The 20,975-nt window shown below is 57.4% G+C and overlaps 1 protein-coding gene across 3 annotated transcripts in view; it reads right to left on the bottom strand.

The window, feature by feature from the left end:
• Window positions 1-20,975, bottom strand: part of NTM (neurotrimin) — an 826,130-nt gene that overhangs the window by 553,559 nt on the left and 251,596 nt on the right. The window contains exon 2 of one of the 3 annotated variants that reach the window (XM_074356875.1): window positions 16,962-17,080. The exons of the other annotated variants lie outside the window; for them this stretch is intronic. Coding sequence (XP_074212976.1) covers window positions 16,962-17,016 — 55 coding nt within the window. The 5' untranslated portion in view covers window positions 17,017-17,080. The remainder of the gene's footprint in view (window positions 1-16,961; window positions 17,081-20,975) is intronic. 3 annotated transcript variants of the gene reach the window in all.

Here is a 20,975-nt window from a genome sequence, read left to right as displayed (position 1 = left end):
CTGCCAGCCCCGCTGCCCCCAGCCCCCGTGTCTCCTCTAGAGGCTGGCTGCCCTCCAGCCTCGGCGTGAATGTCCCAGGGGCCGTGGGTTCCGGGGCTAGTTTGGTGGGATATCCCGGCCCCTCCCCACTGGGCGGGGTTACCCGGCCGCCCAGCTCCTGCTTCCTCATCTCTGAAACTGGCGTCACAAATCTGCCTCCACAGGAATGTTGTAAAAATTAACTGAGACGCCTACATAAGGTACCAAAGGAAAGCCAAGCCTCCCTTATAAGTTCTAGAGAGTTTTCTCTTAGACTGGGCTTCCCCCAGCTGGGTCCTGGTTCTGGCCCCTGGGCCACACCAAGCACATCCCCGCTCTGCTCTCAGGGATGCTCTGCATGAAAACCAGCTTTCTTGCAGTCCTGGGCGGGGGGCTTGGCGACCCTTAGAAGCTCCTTCTGGAGCCCCCCTGCCCACCGCAGGCCCTGCTGCTGTTCCCACCTCAGTCTTCCACCCCCCACCCCCCACGGCAGGGGACGCCATCCAGAGGGGTCTTATCTCTCCCAGTCGTCACCTGGGCCGGGGTTCAAACCACTGCCTCCAGACACCTCCCTGGCGTCTAGGAACGTGGGATGTGGGGCGAGACAGGAAGAGGCGGGATGAGAGGCAAGAGGCAGGTGCAAGAGACGTAGTGAGGAGGTCACAGAGCCCCAACCTGGGCTGAGCCCAGTCGGCCATCTTCAAACCCAAAGATCAACAAACACTCAGCGTAAAAGAGCCAGTGCGTCAGGACAGGAGGCCGGCGGGGACGAGCGCGGGAGTGGAGGCCGTGCCCAGTGCCTCCCCCTACTCGTGCCCTGTAAGCGGCAGCCAGGGCGGGGGAGGGGAGGGGATGGCAGAGGAGGGGGTGCTGCCACCTGCTCAGAGGCAGTGGGGAGAAGGTTTTCTGTGCAGGGGACACCAGCCTGCTTTGCCCTGGAGGTGTAGGGACAGCCACCTTCCCGTGGTTCCCAGGTGGTGAGTGGGGTCAGGCTATCGCCCTGTGATCCCGTTTGTCCCCCATCACCCACCCAGAACGACCCTCCGGCCTCTGAGGATCACTCTGGGAAGGTGGGTGGAGCCCGGGAGAGTGGCCGTCACCCCTGTGTCCTGTTATGTCAACACCACCGTCGCACCCTCCCCTGGCCTGGCACCGCAGGCAGTGCACACACCAGCCACCTCACTCTCACAGCCGCGTCCAGGGACAAATATCCGAGTTGTACTGATGGGAAGAATGCAGCCGGGCGAGTGAGTTCACTTGAATGTGCTGTCACACACCAGCAGGTGGCAGAGCTGCAGTCAGAGCCCTGAGCTGCCGCAAGCGGCTTATTCACAAGGACCTCCTCTCACTGCGGCCTGTCCTGGTCAGGGACCCCCTAAGCTCCTCACCCTCCCAGGGAGGCCCTTCCTGACGACAGCATGGCCCCACAGTTGGGGGATCTGGGGCGGAAGTCAGCCTGGGAACCACCAGTGTGTGCGTCCGTGTCCGCGTGCCCGTGTCTGCGTGCCCGTGTCTGCGTGTCCGTGTCCACGTGTGCGGGTGAGAGAGGGAAGGGAGGAGGGGAGGCTGGCGTCCTTCTAGGACACCCACGTGCCTCTTACCTCCTGTCCTGTGTCACCGGGCAGCCTGGCTGGCAGAGCCTGGATGAACTGGGGCACCTTTCACCTGTAGCTACTCAGCAGACTGGGGCGGAGACACACCTGGAGTGGAGTGAGGAGGCAGGAGCCGTCCCTTGCATCTTGCGTGGGTCCTTGGAGAGTGAGTGAGTGAGTGGTAGTCGCGCCGGGCGAGCCGGCAGTGCTAAGGGCCTGCAGTATCCGCAGTCGCCACCAGGGGGAGGCCGTGTTCTCACTTTGCAAACAGCCCGGGGTCCAGGGAGGGGCTGAGACGGGGAGAGGGGACCACAGCGCGTCTGAGCTCCCTGCACGCCCGGCCTCCGCGGGGTTAAGAAAGTGAGAGCGCACGAGGGAAGGACCCGGGGAGCCTGTCCTGCGTGGAGCCTGCAGGATGTCCCCAGAGGCAGGGCTCGCAGTGCCCAGAACTACAGCAGTGGCGATTTTACACCCACAGGCTCTTAGATTCGTCTTTGCACAACCTGTGACACAGGCATCACCCCGCCCTCCAGGGGAGGCTGCCCGGAAGTCGGGCCCCAGAAGTCGGGCCGGCCAACAGGGATGCCTCTGTCTCTTAGCAGCGGACGGAAGGACTTGAAATCAGAAACCTGTACATGGAATCAGAATGCAGCCCAGTGTCCCCCACGGCCTGAGTGTGAGGTGTCTCAGCCATGATGCAGACGCTGCGGCCAGGGAAGCGGGGGCCTGGAGGTCTGCCTGCAGCCCTGGGGTCTGCACCCCGGAGGTGCTCTCCCCGGAGATGTGGCCTGAGATCAGGAGGGCGGGCTCAACTCTGCCTTCATCTACCTCCATCCTCCAGGGAAAGCGTCCAAGGGAGGAACACACACACGTGCAGATACATGCACACACACACACATACCTATGCACACACGTGTGCTCACATGCACACAATACACAGGTACACACACGTGTACACATATGCACGCACAGACCCACATGCACACACGTGTACACACACATGCAGACCCACAGGTGTACACATGCAGGCACACACACACGCACAGACCCCCATGCACATGTGGACCCACATGCACACATGTATACACATGTGCCCACAGAGACCCACATGCACATGTGTACACACACATACACAGGCCCACACACGTGTACACACATATGCACATACACAGACACACACATACAAATACACACAAGCATTCATGTCATTCATATCCTCACTTCCCTCCAACAGCCCAATCTGGTATCTTCTCTGTTCCTGCCAATGAAATCCCAAATGCCAGTTTCGGGAGCAGACACTACCGGGGAGGGAAGGCCTGGTGATGCCACAGCCGGGGCAGCGGCGTGAACCCTGAGAAGCGTGGGGTCAGAGCCTCCTGGAAGGTCTTCATCTGGGTTCACATCACACCGTCACCAGAGAGCCGTCCTTCCTGTCTGGGGTTTTACCAAAGCTGATAAAACCTGCCGCTGAAGACGGCTGTGAAATTCAGGCTCTTCTCAAGCCGCCTCTCCTGCAGAACCCTAAACTCGTAGATTCACCTTTCGGTGACTTTGTTACAAGGCAGCGGGCGATCAGGAGCCGGGGCCAGGCTTTCCATCTCAACCCCCACGTCCCGCGCTCCTCCTGTGCTGTCACCCAGTGGTCCTCGCGGGCTCGCCTGTATCAGGATGACAGGGGGCTGGTCACAGATTTCTCAGATTTCTGGGTTCCGCCCTAGGGTGGGCAGGTCAATGCCCTTGTGCTGGGGCCCAGGTTTTGCATTTCTGAGAAGTTTCAGGCGATACTGACGCTGTACATTTTCATACTTCTTACCACCTTATTAGGGGAAGCTAACTGCCCCAGAAGCTGTCAGAAGCAACTGGGAGGGACTGGACGCAGCGTGCCCTTGAGCGCAGGCCGTGCGCGCGGGGAGAGCAGCTGGCGGCCGCCTCCCGGGCCGGGCTCCCTGGCTGCGGTCGCCGCACCGCGGTTCTGCGAGGGGCAGCCTGGCTCCGCGCAGACGGGCGGCTGGTCTGGGCGAGAGCCCCTCCCAGTGCCTTTCTTGTTGCTTTTCCAAAGGTTTGAAATTAAAATAAAAAAACAAAACATTTTTTTTTTAACTGCAACAGACAGACATCTTGAGCAAATTCCTGTCTCTGACAGTGAGACACCTACAGCCCCTCCCAGAACGCAGTCCTGGAAGGCCGGAACCCGCGGGTCGTGCAGGCAGCTCCCAGGTGCCCGGGCGGGTACGTGCGTGCTCACACGGGCACACCCGGTGCCAGGAAGCCTCCGCGGCAGCCTCTGCTTCCTCGGACACCTCAGAGCTTGACATTTAGCTTCCTCTGGACCGACGGCTCCCGGACAACGCGAGCTTGCTGGTCCCAGCTTTGCTTCACGCGACAGCACGGGAAGCGCCTGGCTCTGACGCGGGAGCACGTGGAACCCATGGTGTGCTCGCAGAATCTGCTTCCTCTCCACAGTTTTGTCTATTTTAGAGCCAACGTGGGCCTTGGAGTCCCCTGTCAAAGCTCACATCCCCCAGAAGGGGGAGACCGGGGTCCAAGCCCAGGCTCTTACTGCAGAATCGGGCCGCGCCGGTGCCCTCAGGCTGGGCGGGGCGCACCAGCTCGCTAAGTTGCTGCGCGTCCCACCAACGGACCAGCGCGCTCTGCTGGAGCGCCCACCCCAGCACCGAGTAGCAGGTCGTGTGTCTGGGCCCAGGCGGCCCCTCGGGGGAGCCCAGCCGGGGTGTGAGCCGTTCCTCTGTGAGGGTGGTCGGACTGAAAACCCTGTCTGTCCGAATTTTGAGTCACCTACACCCGAGAGGCCGTGTGAAGCCACAGCCAAACTGCTGGCGGACTTTGCTCTGACTCAAGGCCCCCGATGGAAAGTTGGTGGAGGCGGGACTGTGGCTGGAGGTGATGGTGAGAAATGTATGGCACACACAGCACCAGGAGTGAACCGTGTATCCTCCAGGATTTGATGGCCGTGAACACCTGAGGAGGCCCCTCTGCTTCGCCGAGCCTCCGTGTTCTCGTCTGTGAAAATGAGATGGGACCATCTCCCTCCGGGGGCTGCCACGGCCACTGGGAGAAGTAAGGGCAGGGCTCCGTGGCCCTCAGCAGGCCCCCGACAGGCACTAACCATCTACTGACACTGACGTGGCCCCCATTCCAGGCAGGTCAGGATGAAGCAGATTTGGCCAAGATCTACTCTGTGTTTTTGGTTATGTAAGAAACAGACTAATTATGGTAATAACAGCAGTGAAACCGCACCGTAGTCGGTAATAAGAATTTTTAAATGTGTTGGGAAAACAACCCACGTTATATTGGGATAAAGCCAAGGCAACCAGAGACAAGCTGCGGCCAACAGATGAGCTTCTGTGCCGTCTTACACACTTAATAAAACAGTGCAGCTTCCTGAAAACGCTGTCTTGCCAGACAGAACTGTCCCAAGGGTTTAAGCAGAAAAGAGAAGTGACTCTGTTAGTCTCGTATGAGAGCTGGGGTCTGCGTGAGGAGGGGTATCTGCAGGTGCCCCGGGGACCAGGAGCTGGGGCGGGGGTGAGGGGTGATGTGTGCTCAGCTCACACGCACTAAAGATTTGGAAAGAGAGACAGACCCTCAATACAGAGGGGTTAATGCAGAAAATGGTGACTTTGGGGGGTACATACCGGGGAGCTTCCTTTCAGGCAGTAAGTGAGTGAACTGTGTTAAGATTTCAGATGAAAAGGGAAAACACGAGTGAACACCACTGACTGCACTCCGCAGTTCAGAGCTCAGGGTGCGCCCCGCTTACCAGCCTTCTGTGGGTGCACGTCTGGGAGCCGGAGTGAGCTGAGGGGTCGGATAACCCACAGCCCCGGGGGAGGGTCCCTCTCTCGGTGTTTCTGGGGCAGTTTCAAGTCACAGACGGGGAGGTCAGGCTCCGCAGTGACAATGGCGATACCCGTGTGGCAGCGGTGGGGAACAGTGAGGCTGGTTCTGCTGCCCTGAGCTAACACCGGATTCACGGGCGCTAGAGGCAGGCGGCAGTCACAGCCCGGAATGGCTCGGATGCAATGAAGCGAGCCCATACAAAGAGTCCCCCACCGGACTGACGTCAGTGATTCGCCAGCCCTGTGATGTTGCAGCCTTTCTCAAGGGAGGCTGAGACCTGGCGGACTCTCCCAGCTGCAAGGAACCGGTGGCACCGTGCATTCTGAGTTTATCATTTTGCAGTTGATGAAACTCAGACCCACAGAGGATGTGAAGCTGTGAAGTCGCAGACAAAGACCAAACCAAGCTCTTGGACGGAGCCGCGTTCCTGCTCTACCCATCTCCTCTGCTGTGCAACGCCAGCCAGCCCAGGGGTGACCGAAGTGCCTTGTGCGGAGAAGGGAGGCCTTTAGGGACTGCTCTCCTTTGCAATTAGGGGCACTTCCTGGTTTTCATCCAGGCAGCGCCCAAGCAGCACCCCGGCTTCTGGGGGAAGCGGCATGTGGGGTGAGGCAGTACTTCTGGTGGCCACGAGAGGGCGCCAGCGCCCCGCGCTAGGACCCCGTTCCCGCACCTGCTCGCTGTACAGAGTGTATTTATTTTCAAAGAGGTCAGGAGTATCAAGGTTGTAAAATAACATATTTTCACTTGTTTTCTTCCTACATCTCAGACATTGCTTTTCTGAAGTCAATTATCTCCCCGAGACGCTGTCCTCCCCACCCCCTTCCTCTCTGCGCTGCCTTTCAGCGCATCAGTGTCTGACACCAACACACTGAGAACTGGGGGGTGGGCGGGGCGGGGAGGGAAAAAGCAACTTTTTCCCCAGACTGGAGATGTGAAATCCCTGTCTCCTTGTTCTGCATTTTGTTCTAACATAAGGCCTCTGTTCTCCTGCCCCGCGGGGGAAGCACAGAGACGCTGAGGGCTCTGATGTGGCCAGGGGAGGTGTCTGGGGTCAGCTGGGGACCCCCCGGGCACAGGTCCCTCCAGCACCGTTTCTCCAGCACTGCTTCTGGTGAAGGATGGAGGCGCGGCCTCCTTAGAGGACAAAGTGAGGGCAGTGAGCAGACACTGAACCTTGTCAACACCTGGCGCCGTGTTCAAGTGGAGGCTTTGTCCAGAGCTGGTGACCAGGATGGTGAGGGGACAGGAAGAAGGGACACGTGTGTTCACACTCACACACACACATGCACACACCACGGGGCGACAACCTGCAGCTCTTCCAAGTGCGGACCTGGAGCCTGGCTGACACCTGGCTTGCATCTGGTCCAAAGGCCACCTGCTCCTTCCAGGGCTGCCAAGTCCCTGCTCAGAGAAGGACCCACCCCAGCCTCCCCGTGTCCTCTGAGGCGGGCAGGAGTCTTAACAGGTCGGTAGGGACTGGGCGGGTCCGCCACGAGCCCGGCCCCTCAGTCAGGAGCCCCGCGCCTGCCCTGAGTGTGCGTGTCCCCTGGTCTGCCAGCAGCACGGCAGTGGGCAGCCGCCGTGGGGCCACCTTCTGCCCTCAGCCCTGCCCTCACAATTCGCCACAGGACTGTCAGTGGGTGTCTGAGCCTGCCCAGCCCGCCCATCTGTCCAGATCCATTTTGATATTTTTAGGCTTCAAATAACACAGTAGCATCTCCCTCCAATGCATGAAGATCTTCTCTGTTGTAAGGGAAAAGTTTGTCACAAAGTTCTACTTTGGGGCTGGAAAGAGGTCAGGGCAAGTCCATGGGTATTTCAGTCCCATAAACTTCTGTTAAGCTCCTCCGAGGCACAGAAGAGCTCAAACCCAAATAAGATCATGTCCCTTTCCTGGAAGTGCTGGTCATCTGCTGGGAAAGACAAACTCACAAGGAGACCGCTGGACCACCAAGGCCGCCCTGGGGCTGTGAGCACAAAGGTGGCGGGCGGGGCGGGGCTTGGACGGGGTCCTGAAGGACGCCTGGGAGGTGTCGGGTCAGCAGAGAAGGTCGGACAGCCTCAGCAGAGACATGTCACCCGCAGGCCCTGGGAGCTTGGTGTGGATGGGGACACAGGCTGTCTGGGGTGGCCAGCGTGTCCAGTACCGGTTTCCTCCAAGCTGCAAACCCGCAGGGCGCTCAGCCCAAACCCGGCCCATGTGTGTCCTGTCAAGTGGTGTCAGAGTTTCAAGTCTGAACACCTTTAGGTGTTGCCTTTAGATGAGGTGCGTTCCCTCCAGTCTGTAGCCCTCGTGTCCCTGACCCCAGGCCGGGCTGGCTCATTTACATCCCCCGCATCCTGAGGGCCTCTGGGGATGCATGCTCAGTTTCAAGTGTCTGGATGTAAGGCTCCCAGGGCTGCCCATAGAAGGGAGGGCTGCCTGTGCCCAGACGCTCAGACTGTTCCGCTGCCTCTGCGGGGCAGGCCGTCACCAGGACCCAGGGCGTCAGAAAGGCTAGTCCACTTCCAAAACAGACAGTTTGTTCAGAAAGAGAGGTGGGCTGGGACACGCTGGGATGCGCATGGGCAGTGCACCAATGCCCCTCGCCGTCCCTGCCTGGTGGAGACGCAGCCGGGGAGGAGGCGGGACCCGGCCTGGGCTCCCGGGCTGAGCCAGGAGGGGTGGGGGGCTCGCTCCCGCCTGGTCGCTGCTGCTGTCAAAGGCACCCCATTCTGGAGGCCCCCGGACCTTAACTTCACCTTCAAACGGGCCTCAGCTCTCAAACCAAGAAACAGCACGGTCTCAAGCAGCCCTTCCGGTCCTCGCTCTGGACTGCGCTCAGGGGACACGGCTCTCTGCATTTGTTTGGGTGACGTCATCTTTTTGAACAACTACTGTTGACAAGCGCTTTGTCACCCTCTGGTGACCTGCAGACTTGCTCCAGGTCTTAACTTCTGACACCTCTGGCCCTCGGCCAGTCACCTGCCGGTGCTGCCGAGCCGCAGACGCGCCCAGCCCAGCATGGGCCCCAGGGGAGGGGGAGGGCCCCGCGAGGCCCCCGCCTACCGCGCCCCCAGACCCAGAGCTCACACTGATGCCACTGCCTTCTCTACAAAGCCCAGAGCTGGCAAGGCGAGAGCCAGCCCGAGCCGCGGACTAGGCCCCGCGATGGTGCAGGTGGCGGAGCTGGAAGGGATGGAAGGGGGCAGGCGCCCGCCCTCCATGAACGAATTGCGCAGCCACGGGGTGGGTGGGGTGAGGGGAGACGCCAGATAAGCCCCAGGGGGCTGGGGGGTGGGGCTGGCCTCTCAGGATGATGACACCTCTGTCGCAGGGGGCAGAGATGGCTCCATCTTGACAGCCATAAAGTTGCTGCATGCAGAGCTCACCTAGAAGGGCAGGAAGCCAAGCGCCACTTAGCAAATTCTTGAGCTGAGCCTCTGAGGAGGAATCCTGGCCCTTCTGTGCAGAGGGCAGGGGGAAGCGGACGGGGAGAAGAAGGCTGACGGGGCGCAGAGGAAGGAGGATGGAGGCACGGAGCGGTGAGGACCATGGGGCGGGGGCTGGTGCCACGGCTGAGAGGGGAGGGGTCGGGTCACCCACACTCCCAGGGGCCTCCCGGGCCCTCGGGGCCGGCATCAGGCCCCAACACCAAACAAGCCCTCAGGGAGGGAGGGGCTGCAGTCTGCACTCCCCCCACCGCGGGACCCGGGATCGTTCAGAAACATCTAGTGACCTGCCAGGTCCCTCGTGCTCAGGGACCTAACATCCCTAAACCTCCCAGCTCGGTGTCGGAGCAAGGAGGCCTCGCTGACCCTGCGGGTCCATCCCCCCCGCCCCGTGGCAGGATCTCCTTCTTTCTCAAGGCGGAGTACTGCTCCACTGGCGGGTGTTTGGACCATGTTTTCTTTATCCGTGAATCCGTCCACAGACCCTTCGGTTGTTTCCTCATCGTGGCGACTGAGAGGATGCTGCAGTGGATGTTACACGAAGTGACATAAGCCAGACACAGGAAGACAAGTGCCCAGTGCTTCCTCTCATACCTGGGGTCTAAACAGCGGAGCTCACAGACGTAGAGAGCAGGACGGGGGAGGCGGCGGGGAGAGGCTGGCCGAAGGGCACAAGGCCCCGGGTATGAAGATGCCGAGTCCTGGGGGTGACATCCAGCAGCGGGGCTGCAGGGGAGGGCCCTGTGTTCCACACTTGAGACTTGCCAAGAGAGTGGATCTTAAGTGTTCTCATCACCCGAGACCTGGTGACCAGGTGAGGTGATGGGTTCGTGAGTCAGCATGACTGCGGGACCACTTCGCCGGGCATCCACAGAGCAGAGCAGCACACTCTGCACCTTAAACTCACACGACTTTCATCCGCCAGGGATACCTCAGCAGAGCACGGCTCACTCTGGAGCAAGGAGAGGTGAGTGGGGTGGGGAGAGTGGCCGGGGGCTCCTTTCCCAGGCCCCCTCCCCTCTTTCTGCCCGGGATGTTCCTGGGGCCCTAATGCAGCCCCCATGGAACCCCCGTTCAGCTGGACAGGGAGGGCCTGACGGAGAAGCTGCCCAAACCCAGCGGAGCCCTGCCCCCCAGCCAGCCTCCTGCAGCCCCCAAATGTGTGGGAAGAGGACGGCCACAAAGGCAGGCGTTTGCTCTTCAACAGGGAAAAGAAAAAAAGGAAAAAAAATAAGATCTTGGCAGCAAGATTTTTTTCCCAGTTGGTTCATTTTGCTGAAAACCCAAGAGCCCAGTTTCTGCCCAAAGGGGAGGGTGGAGCGAAGGCTGTAAGTGCAGAGAGTGCTCTGGCGGGGGGGGGGGCTTCCATTCTCTTAGAATGATGCAGCCCAGTGCGATCGCTTAATAGGGACTCATTCTAATAGCCTACAAATGAGAAGTTGGAGACAATTAAAATTCATTCCCAATTAATTGTTTTTTTCTTCTTTCATTACCAAGAGTTGCCAGTCAGATAACGACAAAGCCTTAGAAACAAAGCGGCCAGCAGCGTCCACCGCAGTCACTGTCCCCCGCAAGGAGGCCCGAGCCGTCCAGCCTCTGTGGCCCAGACCCTGGCCCTTCAGCAGACGACTTCCCGACCCCTCCCAGCAGCAAGGAGCATCTGCAGACGCTTGGGAACCGCTAAGGCGTGAAGTCACGGGCCAGTTTATCACCAGGATGCTGCCGAGCACTTTTTTATCGTTTTTAATTCTGGTTTATTTACTCTCCGCAGTAATGGCCTCAGCAACCACATTTCTTACTGACTCAGTCTCTACTTTGGTTCCGAGCAAAGTCCTCCTCCCTCTCCTCTGCCCTCCTCTGGGCTCCTACTGAAATTCCAGGCGACAGACAGCCTAAGGTGACAGCCCCTCGGGAGCCTGGCACTCCCCTTCCGGGGCACAGGGCCTGATGGTACCTCTCCCTGTCTCTGCGCCCCATCCCTGCACCAAGGGGACGCCCCCCTGCCCAGCACCTCTGCCAGCTCTGCAGCCTTAAAGCCCCATCACAACTGTGCTGACGGCGCCCACAGAGCGCTGAGCAGTGGCCCACTGCCATAGTCCTTGCCGGCAGCCTTCTGCACCAGGCACCTCCACTGTCACCAGTTCTCTCATTTTCAAAACAGGCAAGGTCACTTTTCCAAACACAGAGAGAGCCAGGATTCGACCTGAACTGGCCCCTTACCCTCTATTTCCTGCCCAGTGTTGACCTCTGACCCTCTTTTTAGAACGCTGGAGTTGCTGGACCAACCGAGACCTTGCCCTCTCTCTCTGGACGTGGGAGAGGTTCCTACTGGACACCTGGCCTCACCTGGGTCTAATGGCCCAGAGTGGACGGCTCTGAATAGCTGCAGAGACAGATGGGCTGTGGATCACGGAGATCCTGGGCCAGGGAATCAGTCCTGGGACGAAACCCTGAGATTCCAGGAGATTGGAGCATCGGCCCCCTTAGGCAGCAGGGCTGGTCCCCGCCACTCCCACCGCCAGCCAGCACCCCGGGTTAGATTTCTCCCTGAGCCCTTACTTTGTCATTAGGGTTGTTGTTTGAAACGCCTCATGATGACCAGGACGGATTTCCTAGGAAGCCAAATAACGGGATGTGTTTCCACCCTGGCTTTATAATTAATGTTTGCATCATCCATCTTTCGTGGAAAGATTATTCTGACTAACGAGGTTCTGGGCCACTAATTCATTACACTGCCTTGTCACTTCCTGCTCCTTCTTATTACCCAGAAATAGACTCATTAGTCAGAGTTCAGTGACAGGGAGAAATTGTGTTCGTTAATTTAATTCCCTCACTCACCCTGGGCCCCGTGTTTGTCCAAAATTGGGGATTAAAAGGGGGAAACGCTCGTCGTCTCAAGTCTCTGCTTTGGCCTCATTACACCCCCCACCTCACTCCTGTTCGACAGGAGAAAGGCCAGGACGGCTCACAGCCGTGGCCACCCCGGCTCTGCCCCTTCTCCACCCAGGGCTGTATGTGGCGGGCAAGGGGACACAGCCTGGGGATGTGGGCACCTGGACCATGCAATCCAGGTGTGGGTTTGTTTTTTAACCTCAACTCTCAGTCTATACAATGTGTACCTGGGAACCCTCGAACACCCCATCCAGGCTGTAAATGCTTTAAGAGGTATGTCCGCATCTGTATGACCCAAAGTGTCCCCAGGGTCCTCCACCCTGGGTCTGTGGTGTCATATGACATATTATCTGTAGCCTCATCTCTGGAAGTAAAGAGACATGAGTTCAACCCTGCCTCTTTATGTGGGTGCTGTGTGTCTTTACTCCAGACGCTTAACCTCTCTGGGCTGCACATTCTCATCCACATAAGAGGGATGTCAGTAGCCACCCTTTGTTACTTTGAGGCCTGAGCTACAGGAGGCATCAGAAGCAGTTTGCATGGTGAGCTAGATACTAAGAACCTGGAGGGAAGGTGCACTTGGAGTTGAACCAATCAAGATGCGGGCAGTGGGAAGACGGAACGGCTTCAAACAAGAGTGTGGTGCACACCAGCGGTGAGAAGCCTCAGATCGAGGTATCTGGGTGTTGGCTTTATTCTGAGCCTCCCCTCGTGGCTTACAGGGGGCCACGTCCTCTCCGGGTCCTTACCCCGTCTTCCCTTTATGTTTGTGTGTGCCCTGATGCCCTCTTCCTACGAGAACACCAGTCACATGGGTGCTGGCCCACCCATATGACCTCAGTTTACCTTAATCACCCCTCTAAAGGCTCTGTCTCCAAACACAGTCACAGCCTGAAGCACTGGGGGTTAGGGCTTCAACACATGGATTTTGGAGGGGACACAGGTGAGTCCTGTAACAGTGACCACATGGTGAAGATAAAGCCCCGTGTGCTCACTTGTCATGGGAGCTACACTTGGCTGTTCACATCAGTGCAACCACTGTGTATCTAAAATATTTTTCACTCTGCGATGGAAAAAAGACTTTTACTCTGAATTAGGCCAATGTCAGGATTAAGACACCTCACTCCAGAGACGAGCTACAGAAAGGCTGTCCCCAGTGGGCAGAGATCTTCCCTGAGTCCCCTGCGGGACAGCAGGGGAGGTGTGAGGCCCCCAGCAAGCACAGGAAGCATGTAGAGAGTAGCTCCCCAGCTGCACGCAGGGTACCCACGTGTGGTCTGCAGAAAGCAGCTACGTGGGTTCTGTCCCAGGAGCCAAACAGACGCCAAATAGGACATGGATTCCAGGAGAACCAGGTCAGCCGCCTGAGCTCCCAGGGTGTGTGCTGAGTGGCCCTGTTCCCTTTGTCCGCCTCTCCCCTTTCTGTCTGCTGTGAAGGGAAGCTGTCAAGCGTAAAAAGGTGTCTTTTAAATATTGCTAGAAAACGAAGATGCTCTGATCCAAGAGAATGACGTAAGAGGGCCACGCCCACCTTCCCGCTGACCGAGCTCTGTAACCTGCTGGCCTTTGGGGATAATGAACTACATCTCACAGCCACTTGGTTTGTTTTCTTCTGCTAAAATGATCCAATTAACATACAGGGAGGAGGGACAGGAATGGAAATGTGTGGCCCGTGTATTCATTTGGTACCTGGCACGTGGGGGGAGACAGCTGGAGAGAGGGGGGTTTAATTTCCTGGGGCCCACACTTTTCTGAGTGATTGGCAGGCTAATTTTGCTCTCCACTAGGCCTGTATTGAAAGGATGTGAAGACTCAGAAAGCTGCCAAGAGCTGTTCCTTGCTCTTGGCAAAAATTCTAGACCTCATCAGAAAAAAAAAATCAAGAACTAGGCTTCGCGATCTGGGGAGCCAGACTGAGAGGGGTTGCTGAGGCAGTGAGGGGGAGCACGTGTTGTCACAGCACCCTTTCCCTGGTGCTTTTCTCTGGAGGGTCCCCCGTGAAGCTTATAAACAGCGTTACACCTCATGTGACTTTGTCATGATGGAAGAGGCTCAGGGAATTAAATAAATTGCCTGGAATCACACAGCGAATCAATGGCAGGTTCATTCAGGCTTCAAACCCAAGTTCCTCTAAGCCTGTGTCCAGTTCTCTTCCACCTCCCTGTGCTGGCTCCTCCAAGGCCCCGTCCAGAGGGTGCCTGCTGGGTCCAGAGCTGGGCTGGTCTACACAGCCAGAAAGGAGCCAGTCCAGGGTGGTCTGCAGCCTTTCCCTCCCTGTGGGCCTCCCTCTCCTGGGCTAGTCCAGCTGGTGTGGGCAGCGCACAAGCGGTTAAGAGCATGGATGTCATAGTGACGGAGATGCAGGCTCAAATTTAAGCTGCAAGGTCAGGTGCCCTTGGGCAAATGATCTCGTCTCTTTAAGCCTTGATTTCCTTGTTTGTAAAAAGAAGATGATAAAAGCAACACTGTAGGATTGTTTGAAAATGAAACGTGTGTGTGTGGTTTAGCATGGTGGCTGAAATTCACGAAGGCTAGCTTTAAAGGAACATAACAATGGGCGTTGCTGGAAGAGTGGGGCTCCAGCTGCCCCCATAACAGGCTTCGCGAAGCTGGCAGAGGCGGGGCGTGTGGAAGTGGACACACCCTTTGTTTCAGTCTTGACCACCTCACGCTCGCGGCTGCCTCCGGACAGCTGGAGGCCCCAGTGTCCAGGAAGCACAAACTCTGTGGACAGGCCTGTCCCTTCCTCCAGGCCATAACCAGTGTGGACGGATGGACAGAGGGATCAAGGGGGGCCGCAGAACCCGGGGTGGAGAGTCAAAGAGGGAGGGGAACCAGAGCTGGACCCCACGTGATCTGCTGTGCCCCCCGGAGGACGGATCGGTGGGTTCCGAAGCAAAGGAAGACGCCGGCTTTCGGCGACCCCGCTGTGAAGTAAACACAGTGCGCGGGCACGGCCCGGGGGAGTGATGGGGGAGCGAAACGCAGCACACCTGAGTGTCGTGGGAAACGAGAGGGCGGGTCTGGTTCTGACGAGAGTCTTCACCCCTTGTCACCTTTCGAAGGCGACATCGCAGCTCGGTGTGTTTGCACCTGAAATTACGCACGTGTGCGCTGTGAGTGTGCGCGGTGTTGGTGTGCCTGGGGCTGACTGTGTGTGCACGCACCGTCCTTTCCTGTTCTGCAGGGCACAGCGACGCTGAGATGTGCTGCTTGTAAGGCAGGTGCAGGTGGGGTTTTATTCCCACATTTCTGAGGATCAGAGTGTGTGGAACCCACTCAAACACTCCCGTTGTGCTTACACCCCCCGCGGCACTCGCCCTTGTGGAACTAACGTACATTCCAGGACCTCCTTATTGACAGGAGATTCCGAGGCACTGACTTCATCCCTTACAACAGCCTGGCCTCTCAGCGCCCCTGCCTCTGAGCTGAGGGGGCAGACGAGGGTGTCCGGAGGGGAAGCCGGGGGTGAATGCCGGCCCTTCCCCCCTCCCTTGCTGTCTGCATAAAAGGCAGAAAATCAAGGCAAAGGAGGAACTGTGTTGCAGCCCTTATTCTGTTGACAAATTTCAAAAAGAGATGAATTTTCCAAAAAAGTCAATGACTCCATCAACCTCGACCCAAAGGCAGCAAAGAGAACTCCTGCACTTTGTGACAAAGGAGCTACAGAAAGCCCTGTGGCTGGGCGCCCGTCTCTGTATTCCCTGGTGGGTAGGATCTAGGGTTGCTTCTTGACTGCAGTTTTTCTCCATTTTCAAAGCAGACTGCGGGGCACAGAGCTCCCTCTTGGACAAGGATCAGACAGACCACAGTTTAATTCCCTGTTATTCAGGGCAGATACCACGAAGCATTCCCAGGCCTGCCTGCAGCCGGGAGCACGCGCCCCGAGGTACCGCGCCTGCCGTGCGCGTGTGACGAAAGCCCCCACGACTGGGCTGTAACGTCGTGAAGAGAAGAGTGGTTTCCCACATACAGTGAAGCTGCCCCGTTTCAGAGGGAAAAAAGTGGCATTTTGTGCCTTTTTTTGGTCCTCTTTGTTGAAATTGAGGGAAAGAGAATTAAAAAAACAACAACAGAGTATCCAAATTTTAGAAATGGAGTTAAACACCTTAAATAACAAATTCTGGTATTTTTGCCTCTTTCTGACATTTCTCTTGTCTGCAGATGTGTCTCTGGTGTGTGGATGAGAACTGCCCCCCTGAGGACCACAGATGGAGTGGTTTCTGTCTGTCTCCCCTTCCTCCCAAACCAGCCCCCAATCAATTCTGTGGTCGCGATGGCACCGTGCATTTTGAACACCTTTGCTGACCTGAGTCGTGTGCTCCCCGCCTAGATTTATAGACTATTAAATAGGATACCTTACAATTCTTTCTTCTTTCTCTCCAAGAAAATAGCAGACACGCGCGGGCAGAGCCATCAGTCATTTATGTCAGCAGATCGTTCGCAAGTTACAAGAAAAATAAGGATCCTTCCGCTTTAATCTTAGGGGAGAGCAGCTGAATTTCAGAACAGCCCAAAGCCCAAACTCATCTTGAACTTCAGAAAGCCTCCCCTGAACGACCCAGAAGAGGCGAGGCGGCGGTAACGACGACCCGCCGCCAGCCCTGGGAGGCCGCTTTGCCGCGGGCTACAGAGGACAGAAGTGGTGTCGCGGCCTCGGTGACCAGCAGGAACAGAAAAATACGTCCGCGGTCACTAGACCGACCTTGAAATTAAATAAATGACTCTTAATGTCCCAGAGGGTGTCAGTTTCCCCACAAACCTCCTTTCTGCCCAGAAACTACCATGCCATTTGCAGTCTCATCATAACAGGAATGTTCGTCTTCCCGTTCCTGGTTTTCCCACTTGGGGTGTTTGAATTCTGCTCCTCAGAAGCCAGCACGGTCTCCCTGACTGCCTCTACCACCAATGCACACAAAGTAGCTGATACGAGACATTGGGACGCAAAACCCCAACCGGAAACCTCACCAGAGGCAGACACCTTGGCAACAGCTCTGCTCTACAGAGCAGGCCGCTCTCCAGCAGCGAAGGCGCCTCTGTCTCAAAGCACGGCCACGCCCCGGACCTCTCGTCCTGGGGAGAGGCACCCACCTCCGACTCGGGGGGTGGGGGCTCCCCTTCCCCTCTGTCTGCGCAAAGGGCGGGGATCTCGCATGCACCTACCTGTGCCGCCCCGACGGCCACCTCTGCCCACCTTCCCCGTCTCTTTTCCGATCATTTTTTTTCCACTTTAAAAACATCCAACTTTGCCTTGGGGATGAGCAGAGTGAAATGTCACTTACCTATAAGGAGAGAGACAGAGAGAAAGCGATGCATCACGTTACACACAAGGTCTTTGAAAGCAAGGCCAGCTTCTGACTTTGAAACCATAACAATAGGTGGGAACTATTTTTTAATCCTGCCTCTGCATTGAGCGAAAGTCGGGACTTTGCAGGAGGCCCCTCCCCAGGGCCCACGCTGCCCTCCTGATCTTTTGTTTTGTGGTGGCAGCCGGTCCCTCCTCGCCACCCTGGCCCCGCAACACCGATTCCCCTCTTCACTGAGGAAAGGTCAGGAGGAGGAGGGAGGACCAGCAACCGCGGAGACCAAGGGAGCTGGACGTGGCCGAGAGGAGCACCCTCTCTCATGGGGGGCGGTGCATCGGGACGGCGGTCAGTGCTGGCGGTGCCTGCGTGGGAGGAGGTCACAGCTCCCCACAGGGTGACTCTTCCTGGGGCTCTGGGGCTCCTTCTGATGCCTCTGGCTCTGCATCTCTCTCCCCTCCTCGTCCACCTCCCCCTCACCCTTCCAGGCTGGAGTGAACTCACCCAAGGCCTCTATCCCTGCCCCGCTTTGTCACACAGCATCCAAGCTTCCCCTTAGTGCTGAGGGTCCAGAGAAATCACTCGTTAACTCAGGACTGTGAGCCCAGCTGAGACCTGCGTGGGTGGTCTTCTCCGGTCCCCTGCCTGCAAGTGGGGTCCAGCCTGGTCCATTCATGTCCTAGGAGGCCCTCTGTCTGCAGACCAGGGATGCGGGGTCCCCACGTTGCCTGGCTCACGGCCTCCAAGGCTCTCAGCCTTCGCAGGGAAGGTTCCTTGCAGCCCAGTGACCCCCTCGCTCTGACACTGGAAAACCCAGCTCAGGGCCCTGACCTTCCAAGGTCGGCCCCTCACCACACCAGACACCAAACCCCCTCACTTGCCAAATAGTTTAAGTCAATTTTAGTGGCCTGCCAGCATCCTTTTCTTATTATGCCTGAATAATTCAGCTCTTTGGAGCCTCTTCTTGGAGAGTTTAGTCTTCCGCTTTTTCTCCCCCAGGCTTCTCCGAGAACCTCTCTGGAGGACCCCCACGTGACCCGTTCCAACGCTACGTTCTTTCCCCCGGAAGTTCTCCACCCAAGAAGGCCTGCCAAGAACGGGATCGAGGCGGAACGGCCTCAGGAAGGGAGATCTGCTGCACGCTGCCTCTCCTGGAGATCCATGACCACATCAGTGCACCAGAGGCTTGGAGAAGGTCCTTGCGGAAGAGCCACGCTTAAGCTTCTCCTAAAATGATCTGACTCGGGAACTTTCCTTCCTGCACACAAATCAAAGCCGTCTTCTCTGGTTCAACGGATGGTCGTGTTGTTGCTTTTATGGGTGTCACACTGTGAACAACTGATCTGGTTTTATCAGGGCTGTGGCCAGGGGACCACGAGAGGGACGCCCCCTCCCTCCGGCCCTGTGGGAAGCACGGCCCAGAACTCGGCATCCCACCGCCGGCTCCATCCGTCCCCTAAGGGGAGAGGGCCCGCCCCCTGGGCCACCTCAGCCCCTCACCTGGGACGGAGAGACCTCCTCACACCCTGCACGCGCCATCGGGGCGCGACGAGGCTCTGACGGTTCTTGAAATGTGCTTTGTGACCTGTCAAGAGCGAAGAGTTTTAAGGGCGTGGTGTTCAGTGCTGCTGTCTTTGGGCTGCATTCCTGGGAAGAATCAGAGAAACAGGGCTGCTCCGTCTGCCCCGGGAGCCGGCGAGGCCAGCGCGCTTCTGTTTCCCGCAGGGGGAGCACGGCCCGGCGGGGTGTGCCTGGCCCCCGAGGGAGGGAAGGCGCCCTGTAGGGCTTTTCCCGTCTGTAACGTCTGTGCCTGCGAGTTCCCCTCTGCCTTCTCCGTGCTGACACCTTTCAAGGATTGTAACCCGGTCCCGCCTCCGCTCTGCCAGGCCTGGCCGGGCAAGATTCTCGCAGAGCGAGGCGCCCCGGGTGGGGGCAGGAGACCGGGGTGGGGGGGCAACGCCTCGTCTGCCTCTGTCCCTGCTCTTACGTGATGACAAAGGGGTGTCAAAATCATGTGTTAACGTAGGAACATAAACGTAACCCACGTTCCACTCGGGGGGGTGTTTGTAACGGGGGCCCTTCATCAGTGGGGGTGGGGTCTGTCCTTCCCGCTGCATTGTGGGGGACCTGGAACTGCTCTAACAAAAATAAAAAATAAGGCTTATTCATTTAAAAAGTTGCATTTTTAAAGTTTTCATTTATTCAAGAAAATGCTGTTGACCCTCGAACAGCACAGGGGTTAGGAGTGTGGGCCCGCCCCACAGTCAGAAACCCTCCTAAATCCCAAAGCCGCCCTGCCGTGCCTGCGGGCCCCACCCGGGATGCGGCCAGCCGCGCATCGGGCAGCGCTGTGGTATCTGCGATTGAGGAAAGCCCACATCGAAGCGGGCCGTGAGGCTTAAACCCGCTTGGTTCAGGGGCCAGCTGTATTCTTGACCACATTCTGTGTGTAAGGCCAGAATTATTTCCTGCCAAATAGGAAAGCTCTGGGTCGTCCTCAGAGAGCCTTTTTCTGGGCTACGTGGCAAGAATGGAAAAAAACTGGCCAACGTCCCAGCCCTGGGAGAACTGGACAACTCTATGGGAAGGGAGGAAACTTTCCAGACAGTGCGGGAAATGCCCAGAAAGCCACGCACGCTGTCCCACGTTCACCTCCCCAGCACCCCCTCGCCTTCGGAACGCGTGCCTACAATTTAAACCCCGCCCATGAGCCGCGAGGCCTCTGCCCCCCTCCCGGGGTACCCCTCCCTCCTCCGAGCACCGGCATTTAGCGTTTCACCCCTCCTGACGTTTATGAGCGTCGTCTCCACTCGGCTACGACATCCTGACGCTGCAAACCTACCAACACCTCGCCCAGCTTCCCCTGCGAGAAGACTTCAGGTTCTCAGACCTTCTGGAATTTGGAATTGTGGATAAGGGATTGCGGATCTAATTACACCCGCTTCTGTGAGAGCTCTGGGGACGCGGAGATGAAACACGTGATTCCCGCCTCGTCTGGGCTGGAGGGGAAAGCAGACCAGGATATGCTGGATTACAATTCGGCATCGGGGCTATCAGGACGGGGCCAGGCACGGGGGCCACCAGGGGACACAGCGCCTGCCGCTTTCATTTGGTTGCTGAGAATAACGTAAAGGGAAACAAACTGGACTTGGGTGGAGAGGACCAGGGAGACCGTCACAGGAGAGACTGGCCCTTTCTGAGCATCTCCCGCTGCAAAGCTGCGTTACGAGTTCGCTGCCCTCCCCGCGTCCCCTGTCCCCCCACGGCAAGGGCAGGCTGCCTAGTTTCCTGCCTCCTGCCCTGCAGGGTTCTTCTGCAGCGGAGTTCCCCACTGACCATCCCTGAATCTAAGGCAGGCTCAGGCGCTCGCCTTTCTGAAGGGCTCGGGACCTGGGCAGGCGCTGACTCTGCAGATGGCTTAACCTGACACTGTCTCCACTCAAGGTGCTGCGAGCCCCACCCATCTCAGTGATTTTTTTTGTCTGTGTCAAACCACAGGTGGTGACCTCCCAGTTGTTCACAACTGTTTCTACTGAAGAGATTCTCCTTCTCTGGATCTTTAATCCTCATTTTAACCCTGGGAATAAAGGAACTCTGTTAGGCCATCCAGTCCCAAGGCCAGGATGCAACTCCGTCTCTGAGAGCTAAGAAAGGATGCTCCCATTGATAGATAACTGGGTAAAGAAGCTGTGGTACATGTATACAATGGAATACTACTCAGCCATAAAAAAGAACAAAATAATGCCATTTGCAGCAATGTGGGTGGAACTGGAGATTGTCATTCTAAGTGAAATAAGCCAGGAAGAGAAAGAAAAATATCATATGAAGTCACTTATATGTGGAATCCAAAAAAAAAAAAATAAGACAAATGAAC

Source organism: Camelus bactrianus, chromosome 33 (genome assembly GCF_048773025.1).
Source record: "Camelus bactrianus isolate YW-2024 breed Bactrian camel chromosome 33, ASM4877302v1, whole genome shotgun sequence".
NCBI lineage: Eukaryota > Metazoa > Chordata > Mammalia > Artiodactyla > Camelidae > Camelus > Camelus bactrianus.
Note: the sequence above shows the minus strand (reverse complement) of the source record. Positions and strands in the feature narration are given on the sequence as shown.